General features: G+C 57.8%; 1 protein-coding gene and 1 long non-coding RNA gene across 4 annotated transcripts in view; one reads left to right on the top strand and one right to left on the bottom strand.

Annotated features, from left to right (window-relative positions):
• LOC116592678 (NADH-cytochrome b5 reductase 3) overlaps positions 1-16,208 on the bottom strand; it is a 28,336-nt gene extending 12,128 nt beyond the window's left edge. The window contains exons 1-7 of one of the 3 annotated variants that reach the window (XM_032346062.1): positions 16,124-16,208; positions 6,921-7,052; positions 3,856-3,928; positions 3,392-3,498; positions 1,049-1,178; positions 601-684; positions 253-338 (exon numbers count right to left, since the gene is read on the bottom strand). In XM_032346062.1, the coding sequence (XP_032201953.1) occupies positions 253-338; positions 601-684; positions 1,049-1,178; positions 3,392-3,498; positions 3,856-3,928; positions 6,921-7,052; positions 16,124-16,144 (633 nt within the window). In that variant the 5' untranslated portion in view covers positions 16,145-16,208. Of the gene's footprint in view, positions 1-252; positions 339-600; positions 685-1,048; positions 1,179-3,391; positions 3,499-3,855; positions 3,929-6,920; positions 7,053-13,709; positions 13,815-16,123 lie in introns of those variants that run through there. The other 2 variants (XM_032346063.1, XM_032346064.1) reach the window with 2 other exon arrangements.
• On the top strand, positions 14,214-19,692 carry LOC116592680. The gene is made up of 3 exons (XR_004286578.1): positions 14,214-14,295; positions 14,503-14,619; positions 19,664-19,692. It is a non-coding gene; the product is annotated as an uncharacterized LOC116592680 (long non-coding RNA).
• The last annotated feature ends 2,444 nt before the right edge of the window (positions 19,693-22,136 follow it).

Here is a 22,136-nt window from a genome sequence, read left to right as displayed (position 1 = left end):
AGCCAGGGGGCTAATCCCGGGTTGGGAAGGGCTCCAGGTGCCTCGCGCCTTTGGCCCCTGAAGCAGCCCCACTGAGGTCAAACACTGGGCCCCGGACTGAAAATTCCGGCCCCCACCGGCCGCGGGAAGGCTGCCCATGCACCGGGTGCTCAGAGCACCCTCACAGTCCAGCCCCGGAGCTGCCCAGACACCCTGAGCAGCAGCCCCTCCCCACGGGAGCCTGGCTTGCGCGTCTCGGGCTCACCCACTGACCTGGTTGGCAAACAGGAGGTGGCACACGGTGGGGTCATGTGGGTCTTTCATGATGGCGCGGATCACCTGCAGCATCGGGGTGATGCCTACAAAACAGCAGCACCCCCCACGCACTGAGTGAGCACCTGCTGTATACGAACCCCCAGGCCCAGTGCCAATGCCCAGTGCCAGACAGGCAGGGGGCGGCATGGAGGGGAAGTGCCAGGACAACCGGGCCTGGGGGCCTGCCCTCGGGGAGCTCACAACTGCTTATAATCCGTGCCTCATCCCATGGTCTGACCCTGACCCTGACTCCCACCCATGACATCGCCTGCCAGGGGCTCAGCAAGGGGCTCTGGGAACACAGACCCGTCCCGCCAGCGATCATGCCGACCGACTTCACTGTCTTGATGACGGGGCTGGACTTCTTGTCTGGACGGATGGCAAACTTCCCTGCGGAGAGAAGGGAGAAGGGGAGACCCCAGCTCTCAAACATGCCATGCCTGGGGCCGGACAGGATGGGGGCAAAGCCAGCCGAGAGAAGCAGGAGGACGAGCCTTTCGCTCCCACCGCAGACGGTGCAGGGGTAGGAGGTGGACCTGGGGACCCAGAAGTGCTCTGCCTCGATGCTTCCACTTACTGGGTTTCAGGCAAACAAAGCCGGTCTATGGGCTGCCAGTCTGCAACCCCCGGGGTGACCAATTCCCCTCCGAGATGGCCGAGGAAACCGGTCCCCCAACAGGGGTCCCCCACCCAGACAGCAGCAGACCCGGCATTCAGCAAGCCCACCGGGGCTGGGCACTCCAACCCAAATCACCTTTGCCCTGGTAGACCAGCAGCCCGTTCGGGCCCCGGAACTCAATGGTGTCGCCAATCTTCATGTTTTCCAGGTACTGGGACATCTTCCCTCCAGCAGGGAACTTGGGATGGGTGTCTTTGAAGTAAACCTACAAGACACACCCACAGTCCTCGGACCCTGTTCTCAGGGTCACCGGGCTGGGCTCTGGGCTGCAGGGGGAAGGAGGCTTCTAGGGATCTCTGTGGCCCGCGTGTGGCTCTCTCACGTGAGAGCCATCCACCAATCTCAACTCACCCATCTGCAGGCCCACGCTCCCAGAATCTGCCTTTCCCTAACACCCGCCCTGAACACCAAGCATCCGCCTGGGGAACAAGGCCCCCAACCCGAGGGCTCGATGTATTAACGTCCTGCCAAGAACGGTCTCCGTGCCCCCTCCCGATGGGAGATTCCCACGCTGGGAGTTTAGCACAGACAAGGCTCCGGGAAGCGGGCTTAGCCCCACCCCTCCCTGGTGTGTTCTGTTCGTTCCATTCTGTGCTGTCATAAAAACAGTGTTTCTGGAACAACTTCCCTCCCTATGCTCTGTGGGACTTCCCCTTTGAAAGAAAGGAAGTTCTACAAGAAAGAGATGGGGAGATGGCGCACAGCTCGCCCCGCCCAGGGCTGGGGTGCTGGGCCTCGAGGGGGCGGCTGGGGAGGGACTGGCAGCCCAAAAGGCCTGGGCCCCCGGGGCACAGGGGGTGTCAGCATGGGGAAGCGCAGGGACAGGGAGGGAGAGGCAGAGCCACGTGCGGGCCAGCCCTCTGGCTTTTGTCCAGGGCCAGTGGGGAGCAGGGAGCAAGGTCTCTGAGCCAGAGGGGCCCGGTCTTCCTGAGTTTCCCGTCCTCTACCTGGATGCCACCCCCCAACTCCCAAATACCTTCTCCACATCCGGCTAGAATGATTCCAACAAGAACAGATGCTTGAACCCTCAACAGCTTCCCTTCCTTCTGGACAAACCCCCAAACCCTACTGCCCTCCCCCCACCGCCCTGCCATCCCCTCTTGTCCTATGAAGCATCTTCATCTCCTTCCGACCTCAGGGCCTTGGCACCGGGAAGGTCCTCCTCCCTCCTCTCTGGCCTTGGCCTCCACGTCTCAGCCCAGGGGAGCAGCTCCCTTCACCCCACCTGACCCACTCTGCCGTGCCCGGGGCCCGGTCTCCTGTGTGAGAGGAGCAAGGGTGTCCTCTCTCCAGGCAAAGACAGGCTCCCGAGCCTGGGCCTGGGCCTCCAGTATCATCTAAATGACACCAAGCTATGGAGGGCCCAGGCCCAGCTGCCCTCCTGCCTTCACAGACCCGGGGCCTCAGCTGGGGCCCAGCGGGAGGGGCCTCGGCTCTGTCCGTTCCCCCATGATGGGCCCAGTGAGGGGCCTGCACAGTGCAGTTAGGAGTAAGCCCGGCCCCCGGGACTGTGGGGTCAGGGTGGGCCATGGGGGTTTGGGCCTCTCCGGGCAGGGTCTCCAACTCCACACCCCCACTGGCCTGGGCTGGGCGCATGTGTCAGACGGGCGGTCTGGGAACATGGATCGTTCCGCAAAGCTTCTGCTTCTAATTTCACAGAAGTATACTGCGCTACGATTGTCATTTCTCTTTCCACTCAAATGTGATTTTTTTTTTTAAGAGAGCACGTGAGAGACAGCACATACGTGCAAGTGTGGGGAAGGGGCAGTGGGAGAGAGAATCCCAAGCAGACCCCACGTTCCGCGTGGAGCCCGACTCAGGGCTCGATCGCACAATCCTGAGATCATGACCTGAGCTGAAATCCACAGTCGGATGCTTGACCGACCGAGCCCCCCAGATGCCCCTCAGTGTGGTGATTCTTCAGATCCTCGCTGGCTGTGTCTCTGGTCTCAGAGCTGCCTCTCCCCTACAGCGTGCACCTACCCCTGCCCGTGAGGGAGCCAAGCTCCCCAGACAACGACCGAGCTCCTCACACCACTCCCGAGGGGTCTTTGGGATGTCTCTTAGGAAAACATGCTCGGGAAGGGACCGGCTGGTCACCGACACCATGTGACTGAGCGTATCAGAGCAGGACCCTGCGGCCACAACCGGACACCCGGTGCAGGCCTTGGCGGTCTAAGGGCAGGCAAGTGAGCTCTGCACAAGCTGGTCAACCTTCCCGGTTTCTCTTCTGCAGATGACCCTCCCTGAAGCTGCTCCTCCCGGACTCCAGGCCCTGCCCGCTGCCCCTGCCTGTGCTGGGAAACTCCAGTTCACTTTCATTTAGAACCCGGCGCGAGGGAGCACCGGGCCCTCAGAGACCGGGTTATAGGGGATGCGGTCCCCCCGGCCCCCACAAGGCCCCGGCCCCGACCTCACCTTGATGACCAGGTCCACAAAGCCCTTGTCGTCATCGCTGGAGACGGGCGTGTAGGGCCGAATGACCAGGTTGCCATCGATCCGAGCTGAGAGGTAGATGTGCTGGCCTGCAGGACGAGATGGGGGGGTTCTGGTTCCGGAGGGTCCGCGGACTACCTCTGCAGGGTGTGCTGGGTCTAGTCAGTCATCGCCCTGCGCCCTGCCCTGTCCTCAAGAGGCCAGCCTGGCCTCAGCTCCAGGCCCCCTTCCCGCCCTCACAGGGCTTCCCATCATGTCCCAGCTTCCTGCTGTCACAGCTCTGCTCCGGCCAGAGACGCTGTCAGGGACACCATGGATGTCCCCTCTCATTCGCACACTCGTTGAAGGGCCTGTGTGGCTGTCCTTGGTCCTTGAAGACTTTCCCACTCTCCCTAGTTCAAGGGCAAAGCTCCCAGTTCTCTGACCTAGGCCCCAGCTCCACTCACCGACGGGGAGGCCCAAGATGTGCTGGGGCGACGGCAGGGCGAAGCGGAACCGCCGGGTGTCGTGGCTGATCACCTGTGAAGAGGCATGAGCTGTCAGCACCTGGGGCAGAGCGGCCCCCAGCCCTCATTCTGGACGCATCCCGCGTCATCCAGAAGGGACGCTGATGTCACATGTGGACGTACAACGTGTGCACGCACGTGTGCACAGGCAAGGAGTCAAACACGCACCACGTGTGCCTCTGCTCTCACTGGCCCAGAGAAGGGCAGGGACCCACCCAGGACCCCAGCAAGGGGATTAGGGTATGGAATGAACTCAGGATCCCAACGGGAGGCTGCAGATGGCCCAGAAAATTCTGAGGGCAAGAGGGAGGATCCAACCCTGCCATCAGCTTGGGGAGGGTCCTGGGGAAGCAGGAAGACCTCGGGCCCTGGGCTGGCAAACTAAGGGCAGGGCTGAGACAAGGCCCGTGTGCTAGGGCCGGGGACACAAGAGAGGAGCTCCAGATGATGCTAAAAGTCCCCTGAGAAGTGGGACGGCCATGACGGCAGCGGGCTGCACAGGGCAGAAGTGCACCAGCCCCACTGCCCACGAGGTCACGGCCACAGCTAAGCCAGGCCTCCACCCTGCGCAGGGTGGGCAGGCGATGGCCATTTCTCCCCAGAGTGGGGCAGAGGCTGGTTAAGAGCCAGGCTCGGCCAAGGAAGGAACCAGAACCAAAGCCCCCCACTCCCCATTAAGCAGACTTAAACCAAGGCCGGGGAGGCAAGTCTCCCACAGTAAGCTGTGGTCAGAGCTGGGAATAAGCCCAGAGCCCCAGCCCCCTGAGGCCGCTGCGGGGTCTCTCCTGCACCCGGCCACTATCCAGCACGGGTCTGCGCCCACACGAGGCTAGGCGACGTGGCAAGGTCCACTGATGGACAGGTCATCACTTGGAGGGAGGACAGCAGACTCTCCAAAGGAGCAGAGCGCCATTCTGAGCGGCCCTGAAGCCGACAAGCAGGGGCAGGAGGCCCGGATCGCAGAAAGCCAGAGCCCGGCCACCCCCTAGGACAGCCCCAGCGGTCTCTGCACCCCCAGCCCAAGCCCCAGGCGGCCTCCCCCGTGAACCTTGCGCTCCATGCAAACTGAGTCCCCAGGCCTCCTGGGAACAGAGTCCAGGATTATCAACTGGTCCTGGGCTCAAGGTCAGAAGCCCACACGCCAGGCAACTTTGGGAAGAAGAGGAACAGGGAAAAACACTGATAATTCCTGGGCTGGATGACAGAGGCGGGGCCCAGCAAAGTCATGAGGCTAACGTCTGTGCAGGGCTCAGCATGGGGCTGCTGGCCAGGGTGAGCCAACCCGTCCACCCCCCAGAGCTCCAGGGAGACCTTGACGGTCAGCAGGTTCAGGAAGGGCAAGCAGTGGGGGGAGGGGGCCTCCCTGCACCACTGGGGGAGCTTAGCGAACATATCAAAAAGCGGACCCGGGGGCACCTGGGTGGCTCAGTGGGTTAAGCCGCTGCCTTCGGCTCAGGTCATGATCTCAGGGTCCTGGGATCGAGTCCCGCATCGGGCTCTCTGCTCAGCAGGGAGCCTGCTTCCCTCTCTCTCTCTCTGCCTGCCTCTCCGTCTACTTGTGATTTCTCTCTGTCAAATAAATAAATAAAATCTTTAAAAAAAAAAAAAAAAAAAAGGCGGACCCGGCCGCTGACCCCCAAAAGCCACCACTAGGCTCTAGTGGGGGAAGGAGCAGATTTAACGCTTCGGACAATCAAAAGGGACTGGCGGGTCGACTGTGTGACTGCCCTATGGGGAAATGCTAGACAGTGGTCAAAAATAATTTGGATGAGACGTGGTAAGGTGTCCGTGTTGTACGGCTGGGTGAAAAAAATTAGATTCTTAAAAAAGTGACAGTAAGTATACACACGCCTAAAACTGCACACATCACACGTGTATGAACGGGATGCCCAGGAAAAGGCTCGCACGGCCAGCGAAGGGGACCCTCCGTATGGAGGCGGCATGGAGGGGATGTTAATACTCAACAAAGAATGTTTATAGTGGGCACATATAAGCCACACGTTCCTTCTGGAATTAAAATGGTTAAAATATATATAAAACATATTGAAAAGATAAAGCATCATACAAGTTTCTGGGAAGTGGTGATTTTTTTTTTTCTTTTTCCTCTCTTTGGCTTTTGACTTGTCTGTGACCTCCCGGTTCTGAGCCTCATGGGGCCTCAGACTGGTGTGGAGCTCAGGGTGGAGACGGGGCAGGGCCCAGGGCCTGGCAGGTGACTTTCTCCGCTCCATGACTCAGTTCTCCCTGTCACACCCTTTGGAGGCAGCTGCGGTGGCCAGAAATAGCAGCAGGGAGGGGCCCTGGTGAGGGAGAGGCGAGAGAAAAGCAGCTGCTGTAGGCAGGCGGAGCAAAGGCAGGAGACGATGGTTTTAAATCATGATCAGATCTCTGAAAAGGGAAAGGGTCACACAGGAGGGCAAGAGTGAGCCTTCCAGAGGGGGCAGATGACCACAAGATCACGAATCTGCACAGAGGCAGAAGGTACCAGGGTCCCACAAGCAGGGCTCAGAGAAGGCAACCCTGGAGGCAGGGGGTAGTCGTTTGCTTTAAGGAAAGGAGCACTGGGATGAGAAGCACCTGGGACCAAGGCAGGGGCAGGCCTGAGTCCTCATTCTACCCCTAACTCACAGTGTGACCTCCAATGCCCCCCGCTCCTCTCTTGCCCTCTGTTTTCCCATCTGTTAAATGGGCGCTTAGATCCCAAAGTCCTGAGGGGTCCGCTTGCTCTGGACTTCTGTGGGAAAGAGTGTGGTTTGCAGAGCAGGCTCTGTGGTCAGAGACCTGAGTTCGAGTCCCTCCGCCTGCTTACTGGTAGTAGCCCTAGAAGGGGACATCACTTCAATTTCCCCATCTGAAAGATGGGCAGACAACAGGATCTATTTCGGGGGGAGAGGAACTTGTTCCCTGAGCACAGGGCAGGCGCCAAGAAGCTCTGCGGGGCCAGAGGGAGGGCAAGGAGCCTCCGTGGGCCCGGATGCTGCAAGCCCGGGGTGTCAGGCCCTCACCTCCTTGTCGATGAGCCGCAGCGGGTACTTGATGTCCGGGCTCTCAAGGGTGATGGCCGGGGCTGAGCGCTGGAACAGCTTCATGAGCAGGTTGTAGAGGAACCAGACTGGGGACAGGACCACGTGGCCCAACTGAAATGACAGGGAGAGAGCCACGAGGTCAGCTGGCCTGCCACCTGCCCTTCCCGCAAACACAACAGTTGGTTCACACCTCCAGGCCTCTGCTCATGCTGTCCCTTCTGCCAGGAGCACCCTCTCCCCACCACCCTCATCCAGGGAACCCCGGCATCCACTTCGGTGCCGGCTGGGAGAAGTTACAAAACCCAGGCACATGAAACCTATCGCTATATTTCTAAGTCACTGGCAAAGCTCCATTTCCCAGAGGAACCAGGACAAAGAAAGCTACATAACAGACCATGTGTCCCTTTTCACGTTGGCTGCCAGGAAGCTCAGAGTAAAGTTCTCAAGTAATTGTGCTTAATCTTGGGCACTGAGTATCTGTGCTCCCTCCCTCTTTCCCTTCCTTTAGTCAACTTCTCTGCTCCCTCGTCCTGAGCCCGGAAGTTCTGCCTTCAGGTTTGAGGGACAGCTGAGGCACTGAACTGGGCATGGAGAGCTCTGCTCCTTGTTGGCTGTGTGATCCTGGCTAATTCCCTTGCCCTCTCTGAAATGAATTGGACCAGATGATTTGCAAGGACCCCTGAAACTCAGAGAGTCTACTGCCCAGAACCGTGATGAGCCCTACATGGTCGTTCAGCACCACTTTACAGATGAGCAAGCAGCTCAGAGAGGTGAACCAACTTGCCCAGAGTCACACAGCAGGCGGGTGGGGAGCTGCAATGTGAACCTGAGTCCACTGGCTTCCCCAGTTACACTCTTAAACATCTGGCCCATGCTCCCTCTCCTACGTGACCTTGAGAGGCTCCCCCTTGCCAGCCCCCCACCCCTCACAACTCAACCTCACAAACACCCTAAAAGATGGCTTAGATTTTTATCTATCTTTTAAGTAGACTTACTTTTAAGATTTATTTATTTATGATGGGGAGAGACTTGAGCACACGGTGGAGCAGTAGAGGTTGAGGGAGAGTAAGGTCCAAGCAGACTCTATGCTGAGCACAGAGCCTGACACGGGGCTCGATCCCACAACCCGAGATCACGACCGAAGCCAAAACCAAGAGTCGGACACTCAACTGACTGTGCCACCTAGCGCCGGTTAAAAAACACAAAACCCAAATTCCCTGGCCAGATAGCTCACTGCCCTTCGGTTTACTTGGGGAGAAGAGCCTTACAGAAGCTAACAACTGGTCACCCATCCTCTCTAGCTGGTTTTGTCCCAGGGCAAATCACTTGGCCTCTCAGAGCTGTTTCTCCAACTGTGAAATAGGATCATTTCATCTGCCTCTAACCAAGAGGGAAACAGTAAGGGCCATTCCCCAGGATAACTCAAAAATGGCACAAAAAAAACAAAGGAAGGTCAGAGAACTGGTCCTCATTAAAGGAAGCTCTTGTGGGTTAAACAGAGGCCCCCAAAGACATACCCACCCGGATCCTGGGAACGCGACCTGACCAATAATGGACCTTTGTTGATGCAACCCAGCTAAGGATGTGGGGCTAAGTATCTGGGATTATCCCGGTGGGTCCCCAGCCCCATGACAAGTGTCCATATAAGAGAAAGAAGACTCAGAGTGAGCCTGAAGACAGAGACAAAGACTGGAGGGAGGTGGCCAACAGCCAAGGAAGCTAAACGTTGTTGACAACCACCGGAAGTAGGGAGCCAAGAAGGACCCTCCCCTAGACCTGCAGAGAGGGGCCCTGCCGGCACACTGATGTCAGACTTCTGGCCTCCGGAAGTGTGAGAGAATCATGTCTGCTGTCTTATGCCAGTTTTCGGTGACTCTTACAGTTCTAGGAAGCCGAGAGAGAGGCCAAAGAGACAGAGCACTGGAACGTGATGCGTGGCTTTGGATTATAATCTTGGGCCAGAAATAAAACAGCTATAAAGGGCAATATTTTTCTAAGATTTATTTATTATCTGAAGCAAAGAGAGACAGAGAGAGCACGCGCGCACAAGCAGGGGAGAGGCTGAGAGGGAGGGAGAGAATCTCAAGCAGGCTCCCCGTAGAGCACAGAGCCCGACATGACCCATTCCGTGACCATGACCTGAGCTGAAATCAAGAATCAGGATGCTCGACCACGGAACCACCCAGGCGCCCCTAACAAAGGGCAATATTGAGACAACTGGTGAAATCTGAATTAAGGCCCATGGATTAGATAAGGGCATTGCAGGGGTGCCTAAGTGGTTCAGTCGGTTAAGCATCTGCCTTCAGCTCAGGTCATGATCCCAGAGTCCTGGGATCCAGTCCTATGATGGGGTCTAGGTGGGGAGCCTGCTTCTCCCTCTCCCTCTGCCTGCCACTCCCCCTGCTTGTGCTCGTGTTCTCTCTCTCTTCTGTCAAATAAATAAATAAAATCTGAAATCTGAAAAAAAAAAAGGTAGAAGAACACTGCATCAATGTCACTTTCCTGAATCGACCACTGTCCTGTAATAAGGCAACAGAATGGCCTTTGTCCTTAGGAGATACACACTCAAGTATTTAGGGGCAAAGGGGCTTTGTACCTATACCTTACTCTTAAATAGTTAAATAATAATGAAATATACACACACCCACAATAACGCAAATACAGCAAACGCTAACTACATTAGGGACAAGGTCCGTCTGAGCAAAAAGTATACAGGAATTCTTCACACATTATCGCAACTTTACTGTAAGTTTGAAATTATTTCAAAATAAAAAGTGGGTGTGGGGTGGGGAGGAGCCCACACTGGTGGTACCAACAGTGAGGCTGAGATCCAAAAGTCCACACTGCTTCTCCAGAAAGCTGGCTCACATTTTTGTTCTCTAGCCATCATGGACACACCTCCCTAACTTTAGTTCTCTCAGCAAATGATCATGTGTTCTCCTTATCATCACCATACAAGTTCCCCTTTTTGCCTTGACTGCCAGGAAGCTCAGAGCCAAGATCTTCAATTACACAGCTTTTTGAGGTAGCCTATTCTGCAGAGCGTAGACCTGGAAGTGGCTGGTGAGAGAGGAAGGACCCTCGCCTCTCAAGGCCCACCCCACTGCTCCCTGGCTTCCTAGACGCCTTGCCAGGATTCTCCACTTTCTATCCAGGATTCTCCACTTTCTATCGACCCAGGGAGGGTGCTCTGGCTGAGTACCTGAGGCCTCTCCGAGACTCAGTGTTCTCATCTGTAGAAGACTGACTGACTGCTCTGTTCACCTTCTGGGGGAGCCGGGATATGAGCTGAGATGGGGGTGTCCAGGTCACAGAGGAATGTGGATGCACACACAGGAACTTTGTCCTGCCGCCCTCAGTGGGCCTCTGCCAGCGGGGAGATGGAATACCCGGGTGAAGGAAGGGCCGAAGCACCATGGCCCCTGTTCCCCAAACCGGCCCAGCAGCTTCAAGTTACCTTGTGGCTGCTAAGGTTTCAGGCCCTTTGTTTGGGCTTAGAACAATGGGCCTCTCTCCCAGGCAGGGCCTCCAGGCTGGGTACAGCCTAGGCCCCACCCCACAGAGCCCCTGGTCTGTGACTAATGGGTCTGAAGAAAAGGCTCTCTAGAGCCAGCCAGGGCTCCCTTCTCCAACCCCGCCCATCACAGCAGGGGCTGGGGCCACCCGTCCGGGGGTCTCTGGCCACTGCCCAGTTACCCAGCCCCCACCATATCCCAGACAGCACACAGTGTTTCGCCCATCCTGGGACTCATGAAGGGGCCTGGCTGGCAGCCCTGGACTGGGGGGTCAGGAGGCCGAGGTCTGAAACCCCAGCTCAGGACCTCAGGGGGAGAACCTCAGCCTTTCTAGGCCCCGCCCTCCTCAAGTACAGGAGGACGTCCTATCTGGGGGGGGCGGGGGGGGGGATTGGAGGGTGGGAGGTAGTGGGGACTGGGCGGGGAATGACGGAAAAGGCCTCCCGCAGGGCTGGTGGGGCAGGGCTGGTGGGGCAGGGCTGGTGGGGCAGGGCCAGGGCTGGTGGGGCAACCCATCCCAAGCTGGGACTGCCCAGTGAACGACCCAGGAGCAACCTGCGGTACTCCTCCTTTCGGCCTCAGGCCGCAGGCACCTCGTTCATCACCAGGTCACAGATAAGGAAACAGACCCAGAGAAGGGCCGTATCTCGCCCCAACTGCACCAAAGCCAATTCTCAGAACCACACTCACAAGGGATATTACTGTCCCTGTTCCTCAAGCGACTTGCCTGTGGTCGGTCCTACAGCAAGTCAGGGGAGAAGCCAGGACTCAGCACCAGGCCCGTCTAGCTCTTCCCAGGCCACCTCCCTGGAAGGTGCCCTCTCGGTGCCCTGGCCACAGAGCCCGAGGCCCGAATCCCACCCACCACTGTCCCACATCCTGCCTCCCACAATGAGGCCCCAACTGCCAAGCCAACGATGGGGCCTCCAGTCCCTCCTCAAACACCCGCGATGGCTCCCCCGCCTACATTCCTACTGTATGGCTACAGCTCTGGCCAAAAGCCCTTCTTGCCTCGGGCCTTTGCACAGTCTTCCTTCTGCCCCAATCACCCTTCTTCTTCCCTCATCCAGACAGGAAACTCCTACTGATCCTTCCGAGCCCAGGTCAAAGATCAAATCTTCCTTGACTGGCCCTCCCTAGCTAAGCTGGCCCTCAGTGGACTTCCACAGCCCCTGCTCCCCTCTGCAAACTCGGTGGGGGTGGGGAGAATTCGCAAGCCCCTCCCAGTCAATCAGAGAAGCCCTATCTTTTGGGAGCACTGTTTAGGGAGAGAGTGGAGTGAACTTACGTTTGCAGGAAATCACCCTAGGAAGGAGCCCTGCAGATGGCCTGAAATGACCGTAAGGGCCAGCTGGAGCTGGGTCTGGGGCTCCCTGGAGGTTTATTCTCCCCAGACCTTGGCCAAGTTTGATAACATAAGACCCCCTGGGCCTGCAGCTCGCTCTGCAATTGACAAAAGGGCTCCCCTTGCATTTCCTCACTGACCCACAGCAGTCCCTGAGAGTCGGGCCCACCGCGTTCATGTGACAAATGAGGAAACGGAGGCCTCGAGGCCCGGGTGGAGTCTGGGCTTGGGTCCCCAATTCTCTGTCACTTATCACTCACCTGCCCCAAGCCCACAAACACTGGCTGTGACAAAGATTCACAGCTCCGAAGGCAAGTCCTGAACACAGGCTGCAGCCCCCGCAGAGCCCTTCCAGAGGCCAGGTACCAGCCTCGGGGACCGCGGATGCCAGCCTGCGCTCAAACGGCCCGTGTGTGGTCACAGCTGACGTGCCACAGCAGACCCCAGAGCAGGAACCCCAGGAGGTAGACATCTGGGTGTCTCCTCACCACGGCACACCCCCCCCCACCCCAGACACTTGGTAAATATTTGTGGAAAAAAATCCAGGCCCCACCCCCACCCCAGGCTGTTCTCTGACTCCCTTTATTTTGTCTGGAAGTTTCAGGAACCAGGGCAAGAGGCCAGGTCCCTCCCGGGCAAGCTCGGGGCACCCGCTTACCCCGTCCCTTTGAAAAACCCACAGCCCTTCACAGAGCACAGGCCAAGGTGGCTAGGACCCTTGCTCCCGCCCTGCTGGGCACAGCCGCCTTCCAGAGGTCCGGAAGGATCAGTCCCTGGGCCCGGAAGGAGCTGCTCCCACGGGCAGTAGACAGATGTCATCCGCCTTCCTTCTAGTCCCTACTCCCCGGGACGGGGCTACACAGAGCACCTAATTATCTCTCATAACCCTGTAAGCCCAGAGACCGGAGCTATTACCATCCCAACCAGGCAAGGAAGCAGAGGCCCGGACGACAGACCCGGCCCGAGGGCCAGCATCTGAACCCAGCATCTGACTCAAGTCCACGCCCTGAGTCACTGTACAACAGTCTCTGTGCCCGCGGGCCCCGTGTGGCCCCGAGAGAGCAGAGGTGGGTTTGCGAGCCTACACCTTCCTATCCGGGGAGGCAGCTGTGGGCTGTCAGTCCTTCAGGCCATAAACCCCAGGAAGCACACCTCACACCAGGATCGTGCCGGATTCGGGGGACACAAGCCACGGGACCCTGCCCCTGAGGAACTCAAGCCAGCGGGAAGACAGACACAGGCAGGGGAAAGGGTACAGTGGAAAGGTAAAGACTTCAGCTCCCCAAAATGGAAGGCTTTGCCAGATTCACAAGGGGTAGGGATGCTCTGTTCCCGCAACTTGGGAGTGAAATGAGCTCTGCACGGCACCCCCACACCCAGCCCAGGGCACTCCCACCCCTGCACGCAGTGGCCAGAGGAAACAGAAGGCAGATGGCTGAGCCCAAGGCCCCACCCCAGCTCCCGCTCAGCCGAGCGACTCATACACAGACACACACATGTACCCACACGTACAACCAGGTCACCGCAGCCCCTGGGGGGCGGGGGGGTCTGGGAGACAGGTGCCTGCCTCCCAGACCTTGACCTGATGCCCCTCCAGGCAATGCTCTGCCCCTCAGGGAATCCTCCACCTGCCTCTCCTCACCTCTGCAGACACAGGAGGGGGAGGGGGGAAGGAGCAGCCAAAGTCCCAGGATGTCTCCAGGGAGCGCCCAGCACACCCACCACTGCTGAGGGGCTGGGCAGCCCCCCACTCCGCCACCCTCCCCAGGGCAGCCCACCCTGCTGCTCAGCCCCTGGAATTCCCTACTGGGACCAGACGTGCCATCCACTCTACCCGGGTTAGGTCTGAGGGAGCAGGGTGAGCCCTCCCCAGGCGCCAGCTCCCTGTGCCGAGGCTTAGAGGCTTACCTGCCTTGTCGCCCACCAGCTGTCCTGCAGGGATCTGGGTGTCCACCTCCCTCCTGGCCCCCTTCTCAGGAAGTGGAAGGAAGTGGGAGGGAGTGGAGGAAGTTCTGCAGGGGGGGCTCCTGGCTCGCAACTGTGGGGGAAGGGAACTCGGGAGGAGGGGCACGGGGACAGCAAGGGGGCTCTCAGCAGAGAAGACACAGCCCTGCTCTCCTGGGGCCAGGGATGAAGGCCACAGACTAGGCAGAGAGCTGGGGGAGGGCCGGGGAGCAGTGGAAAGCCGGGGACTCTACCTGTGATGGCAGCCTGGCAGCCTGTCAGGGCCCCCTGAGCACTCAATGGCTGAGCTGGGGACAAGGGAGCCACAGTCCTAGATGGCTGGCCAGTCCCCCAGGGTTCCCCCCAGGTGGCTGACAGACTCTGGAGCCAACCCCTGATGGGGGGGGTGCCCTGAAACAAGGGAGGAGGCCCCCTGCAGAGCCTGCATGTCCCAGATAAGGCGCCCCAGAGCAGTCTGCTGGGCAGAGCTGGAGCCAGCCCCTGCAGACCCTGTAGAGCCTGAGCCCAGGAGGCCTAGCTAGGGTCTGCTGTGGGTATTTCGGGCTAAGCGGGAATCCCAGCAGGGCAAACAAGGAAGGGGCCATTCCTGCCCAGCCACGGGGGGGGGGGGGCGGGGCATGTAGGGGGACTGGCCTGCCATCCGGGATGGTGGCTCCCTGTCCCCAGCACAGCTGAGTGCTCAGCGGGCTCCTTGGGCAGAGGAGCCCGAGGAGTTACTGAGTCTCCTGATCCCCAGACAGGGCTCTGCCCCTCACAAGGCGGTTGCCAGGGAGCCTTGGCTCTTCAGCAAAAATGGATGGAGCAGCCACACGCTGGGGACGCAGTGACAAATCCTACCACCAGCAGCCAGAAGGTGAGAAGCATAGCAGGTAAACAGCCGGGGTGGGGGTCAGGGGTCGAGGAGCACGTTCCTCTGCAGCTGAGTAATGCCCATGGGTTCGCACTGGGCAAGGCTGCTGCACGGTCTGAATGTCCCCCAGAGTCCTGGGCTGGGCCACAACTTCATGAGCAAGTACCCAGGCCAACAGGCCTTTTGGCCTCGTGAGGAGGAGCCTCACAGAGCCAGAGGGAGGAGGCAGGCACCCTCCAAACCCTGGGCGCCTGGGGTGGGGACGGCGGTGGAGGCAAGCGGCCCTGGGCCTCGTCCTTAGTGCCAGCCCTGTGGCCTGCTCCCCGTGTCCAGCCAGCACCGGAGACCACAGTGTGTGCAGGGATCTGGGCAGCTGCCCTCTGGCTACAGCCTTCTCAAGGAGCACACGGCCCCAGCCCCACTGTGGGGGTTTTGAGAAATCCAAGAGCAGAGGCGTGGGGGGGTGGGGAGGCCCTGCGCCAGTCCAAAAGGGACAGCAGGATGGTGGACTTTGGAGCCCACAAATCCAGGCCCTGCCAGGCATCAGCAGGTGACCAAGTGTGAGCTGCATTTCTTCATCTGTGAAATGCCGCTCACAAGTCAGCTTCTAGCCTTCCCCGGAGAGCCGGAGGCGAGCCCAGCCGGGCAAGCCCGCAGGGCCCCTTCCAGCCAGACTAGGGTGCCGCGGAGTCACTGAGGCCCCAAGAAGCCACAGACCCTGCCACCGGGAGAGAGTGCACACCAACGGCACTCCCACGCCCACGTGCTCTCAGACGCTCTCACACACATTCACTCCCGCCTGCTCACTCGGCCACACAGGCTGCTCGGCCGCACACCTCCACACGCACACTGGCCACCACGCCCGGCCCATGGATTCACGCTCAGCCACACATCTGCACTCTCGAACGCATGCCCATTCACGCTCACTCTCGTGCACACTCACACTTCACACCCAGTCACTTCATATATTCAACCAGCCGCCTGTTTGCACGCACAAACGCGTGTGCGTTCACACTGCCACGCACTCTCGTGCACACCCACACGTCACCCCGTCGTGTCATTTATTCACACTCAGCCACACACGTGCGCTCTCAAACTCATTCCCATTCACACTCACACTCGCTCACCGGCACACTCGGTCACACTCCAACTTTCCCTGCCACACCCTCTCCCACCCGCACTCGCAGGGCTCGGGCGCAGCCCGCTCCTCCCTCCACAGGGCGGGACCGGGCGGGACCAGGAGGGATGGAGGGGGGGTGGGATGCGGGCGAGCGGGCGGGGCGCCCAGTGTCCGTCAGCCGGGTGCCCGCCCCCGGAGCCCGCCGCCCGCACGCCCCCCACCCCGGTCAGGAGAGCTGGGTCCCGGGGACGGAGGGCCGGGGCGTGAGTCGCGGCTCCCGCGGGACACGCGCGGGGCGGGGTGGGCCGGGTGGGGTCCCCGTGCCCCCCGTCCCCGCGGCCCCCCGCGCCCCCGTCCCCGCGGGGCCCCGCGCCCCTCCCCGCCTACCGTGCTCAGCTGGGCCCCCATCGTGGCGCCGCACGGTGCTCCTCCGCCGCTGCCGAGACAGTCGGGCCGCCGCGCCCAGGCCCCGCCCCCCGGTCGCGTCACCTCGGCGGAGGGGCGGGGCCGCGCGGACCCAGGCGGCCCCGCCCCGCACGCCGCCGCAGGGAAGGGGCGACGGGGGAGTCGCCCGCGCGCTGCAGGTGGCCGGCGGCCGGCGGCGGCGTTGGGGTCTTCTTGCGAGCGTGCAGCAGGGCTCCGGCCCGCGGGGCGGGCTGGGGTCGCACGTCGGCCTTCTCTGGGTCCCTTTTGTCACCAGAAAGAGGGAAGGTGGCGCCCCTCCTCGACGGGATCCGGAACAGAAAATCCGGAAGCGGCCAGGCCACGCCTGGCCTAAAGTCGGACGGGGGCACCTAGCGCGGCGCTGGGCCTCACGGGCCTTCCCGGTCCTGACACTGCTTAGCTGCGTCCCCCTCCCGGCCTTTGAACCCGCTGTTCCCTCTCAACGGGACACTGTCCCCAGCTGCCTCAGGGCCGCCCCGGCTCACTGTTTGGCCGCAGGCCAAATAGCTCTTCCTGCCGCTGAAGTCATCCCACTGTGTTCCCTCCTTGGTGGCCTGTCCCCAGGCCCACTGCATCCCAGGGGACTGTGGGCTCCCTGAGGGCAAGACTTATTATTATTATTATTTTAAGATTTATTTATTAGAAAGGGAGAGGGAGAGAATTCTCAAGCGGGATCCTCTGGCCTGCCCCGCCCCACGCTGAGCGCACAGCCTGATGGGGCTCAATCCCAGAATCCTGCCATCACGACTGAGCCAAAATCAGGAGTCCCCAGGGGTATAGTGGTTGCTCAGTAAATACTTGTTGGAAGAGTGAGCTGAACAGCCCATGCTGGCTCCAGGGAGGCTCTCTGGCCTTGGCCTCCTGGAACGGCCTTGGACTCAGAAGTGAGCTTCTGTGGGATGTGAGCTTCTGTTAGTCTGACTGCTCAGGCTGCCGGCCCCATGTCCCTGCAATGTGATGCTGTCCAGGCAGAAGGAGCTGGACAGAACCTGGAGGTAGAAGCAAGGTGGACAGACACCGGGTCGCAAACACCAGAGGCTCACTGTGCCCGGAGCTGGACCAGGGGGCACAATGAGATTATGTAAAGCCAGGATGAGGCAGTGTGGGGACCTGGGTGGAGGGCACAGCGATGGGGGGAAATGCGGGGAGGACTTAGGCATGTGGGGGAGGGAAAGGCTGGTTTTGAAAGGCAACGGGACAGCATGGAGGGAGGGACAGAGAAACAGATCTAAGGGTGAATGTCACAGCAGATCAGTCAGGTATAATTTCAGTCTTATTGATCTCAATTTTCTTCTTCTTCTTCTTCTTTTTTTTTTTTAGTAATCTATGCCCAGCATGGTGCTCAAACTCAGGACCCTGAGATCAAAAGTTGCATACTCCCCTGACTGAGCCAGGCCGGTGCCCCCTTACTGAACACAATTTTAATATTATGAAGGAAGTAATCAAATCAGAAAGCTTGCCTTCAGAGTGTGCAGCCAGTAACTTCCCACGGGTAGGTCCTTCTTAGGATAAGCGCCCTTGTCCACAGACGCCTTCCACTGAGGCCCGGGAGCAGATGACCCCGGACCTCCTTGTTTTCCCCAGTCACTTCTGGTTTTCTTCGTATCCCTTAATGACGATGATTATCACAGATGTGGACATGTGATGTTGGAGGTCGCTCTCCTTGTGAAATCTGGAGGTGACTGACTTGGCTTTCTCCTTTCGGTCAGCCATCCTCACAAGCTAGGAAGAATTCCCACACAGGGATTTTCCTCGAAAGATCCATCCCTTAAATGGCATTCAATACACAAACAAAACTTAAGTACCATTTAGACTAAGGCTATAAATGCTAGTCCAGCAAACAGTCCCACAAAATCAGAATTAAGACAATCTATTTTTCTGTCTTGTAGTATTATTTAAATTATTAGATGTCTTTGTAGACTCAAGAAGGAAATAGCCTTCCTCCTGAAGTCGTCATGTTATTACCGCCTTTCGTAAGATTTTATTAACTCTCCACTTCTCTTTATTTATCTCTCGGAACCTCTTCATTTTTTCTGTATATAAAATTAACAGTGTTCATAATCAACACAAATCGTTGAAGCGTTTTGCTTTCACTGTAATAAATCCTGTCTGTGTTTACACCTCAACTCAATAACACACGTCAGTATGTAAAGCACAAAAAGAGATTCCACTCCTAGTTACATCTGTAAGTGTCTCTGGAAAGCGACTCACCTGCCAGGCCCAGCCTCACATGGGTGTTGGCTCCAGCTTGCCAGTGAGACCACAGTCCGTGGCTACACATGAGTTTGGAGAGGCCAGACCTGGTACATGAGTGGACAAAAATTGAAGCTGTAGCCAAAACTAGGGGCAGATTTTGTCTGCTTGGGACACCCATATGATCTGGACACTTGTTTGAGCCCTAGGTAGTGCCAACTCCAATATCCCCAGAGACCTCTTGCAGCCACACCATCCAGCTGGCTTGGGCCCCAGGCCTAGCAATCCTGTCCTCCGGCTGCCCCAGCCCAGAAAAGGGACTGGGTGCACCTGTCCGGGTGCACCTGTCTTGCCCAGTTATTAATCTGGGCCTCGACTCCCAAGAGTTCCTTCCTTTAGATCTGCTTACAATGGCTGAGAGCCTGTTGCTTTCCAGGGGACCACCATTATGACTCTTGTCCCCTTTTCTCTGGGCTCCCCTCGTCTCCCTCCTGTCTGATCCTGCGTGCATCTTGGGAGATGGGATGTCCGTTCAGGGGTGGTAGACAATGCGGTTTGAGGGAGCTGTGGCTCTGTTCCTTTGGAGAGAGAGGGATAGACTCTGTGGGAGCTGCTCACCTCTGCAGGTCTAAAGGGGGACCATAGTGTTGGGGAGAATGTGGGGCACACAGAAAAGAGCAGGGTTGACATTGACTAGGTGGCCCCCTCCTGCCCTTGAGACTCAAACCGAGATGGTAGGTTTAACTGCCATTCACGGTGTGACAGGCTCAGGCCTTCCCCTTTCAGGGTCCTCCTCTGAGAAACCTTGGGCTGCGGGTGTCGGGGAGGGCACAGTGCCTTCAAAACCACTTCTACTTCTGATTTGTTTTTTCGGGGGCCCTCAGACTTGGAAAAATACCCAGTGTTCAGAGAAATTGCAAGAATAGTACCACGAGGGAACGCCTGGGTGGCTTACTCTTGATTTCGGCTCAGGTTCTGATGGGGTCATGAGATCGAGCCCTGCGTCAGGCTCTCTGCTCTTCAGGGAGTCTGCCTGAGGTTTTCTCTCTCTCCTCCCTCTGGCCCAGCCCCTGCTCATGCTCTCTAAATAAACACACACACACACACACACACACACACACAAATAAATAAATAAATAAAATCTTTACCAAAAAAAAGAACAGTGGGATGAACTAGCAGAGTCACCAACTGTCATCATTTGACCTCTCTGTCCCTCTCTTTCTCCCTCCTTCCTTCCCAGCTGTTTTCTTTTTTTTTTTTTTTTTAAGATTTTATTTATTTATTTGACAGAGAGATCACAAGTAGGCAGAGAGAGAGGAGGAAGCAAGATCCCTGATGAGCAGAGCGCCTGATACAGGGCTCGATCCCAGGCCCCTGAGATCATGAACCTGAGCTGAAGGCAGCGGCTTTAACCCACTGAGCCACCCAGGCGCCCCTCCCAGCTGTTTCTTTTGCCGCACCTTGGAGAGTTATAGTCACTGATCGGTGACCTTCCACCTCTGAACACTTGACCGCATTTCTCCTGAGAACAACGCCATTCTTTTACAGACCACGGTGACATGATCCAATTCAGGAAACTGAACACGGACCCGACACTGTGACCTCGTCATCCCCAGTCCCCAGTCCAACTGCCCCAGCTGCCCCTATAATGTCCTTTCCAGCTATTATTTTTTCTGGCTCAGGCTCTAATCCCAGGTTCACGGTGGCGTTTACTCGGCAGATCTCTTAGTCTCCTTTGGGTCAGAGGGCAGGGGACAGACTGTTCGCTTGGTGTGCGCTGCGGGGTCCGCCGACAATCCCGCAACTTCCGTGCGATCTCAAGGTCCTCATTCTCCACCTTGGTTTTCTCATCTGCCGAAGCTCCTTGCCTGAATCAAGGATCATCATGGCGGTTTAACTGGTTTCCTAGTTGCCTCGGAAAGAAAGGGAAAAAAAAAAGACCTTTGTCCTAATCATTCTTTAAGATCCAAGGAGCCGAAGAACAGAAACTCCTCACAGCCCGGTTTGCCTTCTGGGCACACACTGTCCGCTGTCCCTGAGGATTCCCTACCCCACTCAGGTGTTTGATCCTGGGGAGGGGCTGAGAGACAGGGTGGAGAAACCTTTAGTTTCATTTTATAGAAGAGGAAACTGAGGCCCACAATGAGGAGAGAAGTGGGCAGCAGTTTTCAGCGCCTTCCACAGACCAGGGTAGGAGTTTGGAAATGAGGCTTTCAGGTTGACTGCGGGGCAGAATTTCAGGGTCCAGGTTGGGGCTCTCTGACCCCCGACAGTACCCTGGTCCCTGTGACCTGTGCAGGACCTAGGTTGCCAGATTTAGCAAATAAAAATACAGGATGCCTGATTAAATGTGAATTTCAGCTAAACCATGAATAATGATTTGAGTATAAGAATGTCCCAAATAAAGCACTTAAAACACACACTAAAAATAATACTAAACCCTCATGATGTCTGGGATGTTTGAACTGACTCAAAGTCTGCCAATTAAGATACATGACACCTGGGGCACCTGGGTGGCTCAGTGGGTTGTCTCTGCCTTCGGCTCAGGTCATGATCCTGGGGTCCTGGGATTGAGCCCTGAATCAGGCTCTCTGCTCAGCAGGGAGCCTGCTTCCCTTCCTCTCTCTCTGCCTGCCTCTCTGCCTGTCAAATAAATAACTAAATAAATCGTAAAAAAAAAAAAGCATGACACCCAGTTCAATTTTAATTTTAATTGTTTTCAGGGAAACAATAATTTTCAGACTCAGAGGTAGGGAATTAAAACACGTGCGGCAGATGTTATCCAATGCAAGAAGTGAGGCCGGTGAAGTTGGGGCCTGCAGGCCGGGGAGGCGTTGTCCTTCTGAAAGTATTTGACAGCCCTGGGGGAGGGGCTTAAGTTTGGAGAGTCAAGGCCAAACAGTTCTAGAAATCTCCCTCTGGGGGCGCCTGGCTGGCTCAGCTGGTAGAGCATGCAATTCTTGACCTCATGGTCGTGAGTTCAAGCCCTATGTTGGGCGTAGAGCTTACTTAAAGATTGAAAAAAAAAAAAAGAAAGAAAGAAAGAAAAAGCTCCCTCTGGCTATGGGGCAGCAGGAGCTTAGGCAGAGGTGAGCAAGGCTAAAGGTCAAGGACCCATCCGGGGACAGTTGCGGTGGCCAGTGACATGTCAGGAGGTTCGGGCCAATGGTCAGGGGATGAAAAGAACATTCAGGAGGCAGGACCTATGGGGCCTGAGGCCCAGCAGCTCAGGAAGGTGGCGGGAGGCTTCTGGACTGGCATGGGGGAGGGTAAGTTTGGGGCACTGTGGGAGGGGGCAGGGAAGGCCTGAGAGGCAATGGGGTTGGGCACCTGTAGTTCAGCAGGGGCCAGGCCCAAGGAGGAGAGTGTGGCCCTGGGACAGGGAAGGAGGGACACAGGTCTAGGGCGCGCTGGGGGGCTGCACAGCAGTGCCTGGGAGGCATCACCGCCCACATTAGGTCCCCCAGTTCATTCCTGCCTTGGAGGGGCTAGCTGGACTGCAGGGCCCTGGAAAGGGTCTGGGGGAGTCCAAAGCTGCCAGATCACCTGCCTCCCCCCACCCCTAGCTGAGTGTCTGGAGAGGCCCTGAAATGATCTGTTGGGAGCTCATGTATTCCTCTCCTGGGGCATCTGCAATGTGGAGATGGAGAGAGAGCTTATGGGGTTCTGGAGCAGTGGGAGAAGCAGCAGGGACTGGGGCGACTTCCCGGCCAGAAGCGTTACTGGTGGAATCTAGGCACCTGCTCCAGTGCTTCGATGGCAG

This window comes from Mustela erminea, chromosome 6, assembly GCF_009829155.1.
Source record: "Mustela erminea isolate mMusErm1 chromosome 6, mMusErm1.Pri, whole genome shotgun sequence".
Classification (NCBI taxonomy): domain Eukaryota; kingdom Metazoa; phylum Chordata; class Mammalia; order Carnivora; family Mustelidae; genus Mustela; species Mustela erminea.
Note: the sequence above shows the minus strand (reverse complement) of the source record. Positions and strands in the feature narration are given on the sequence as shown.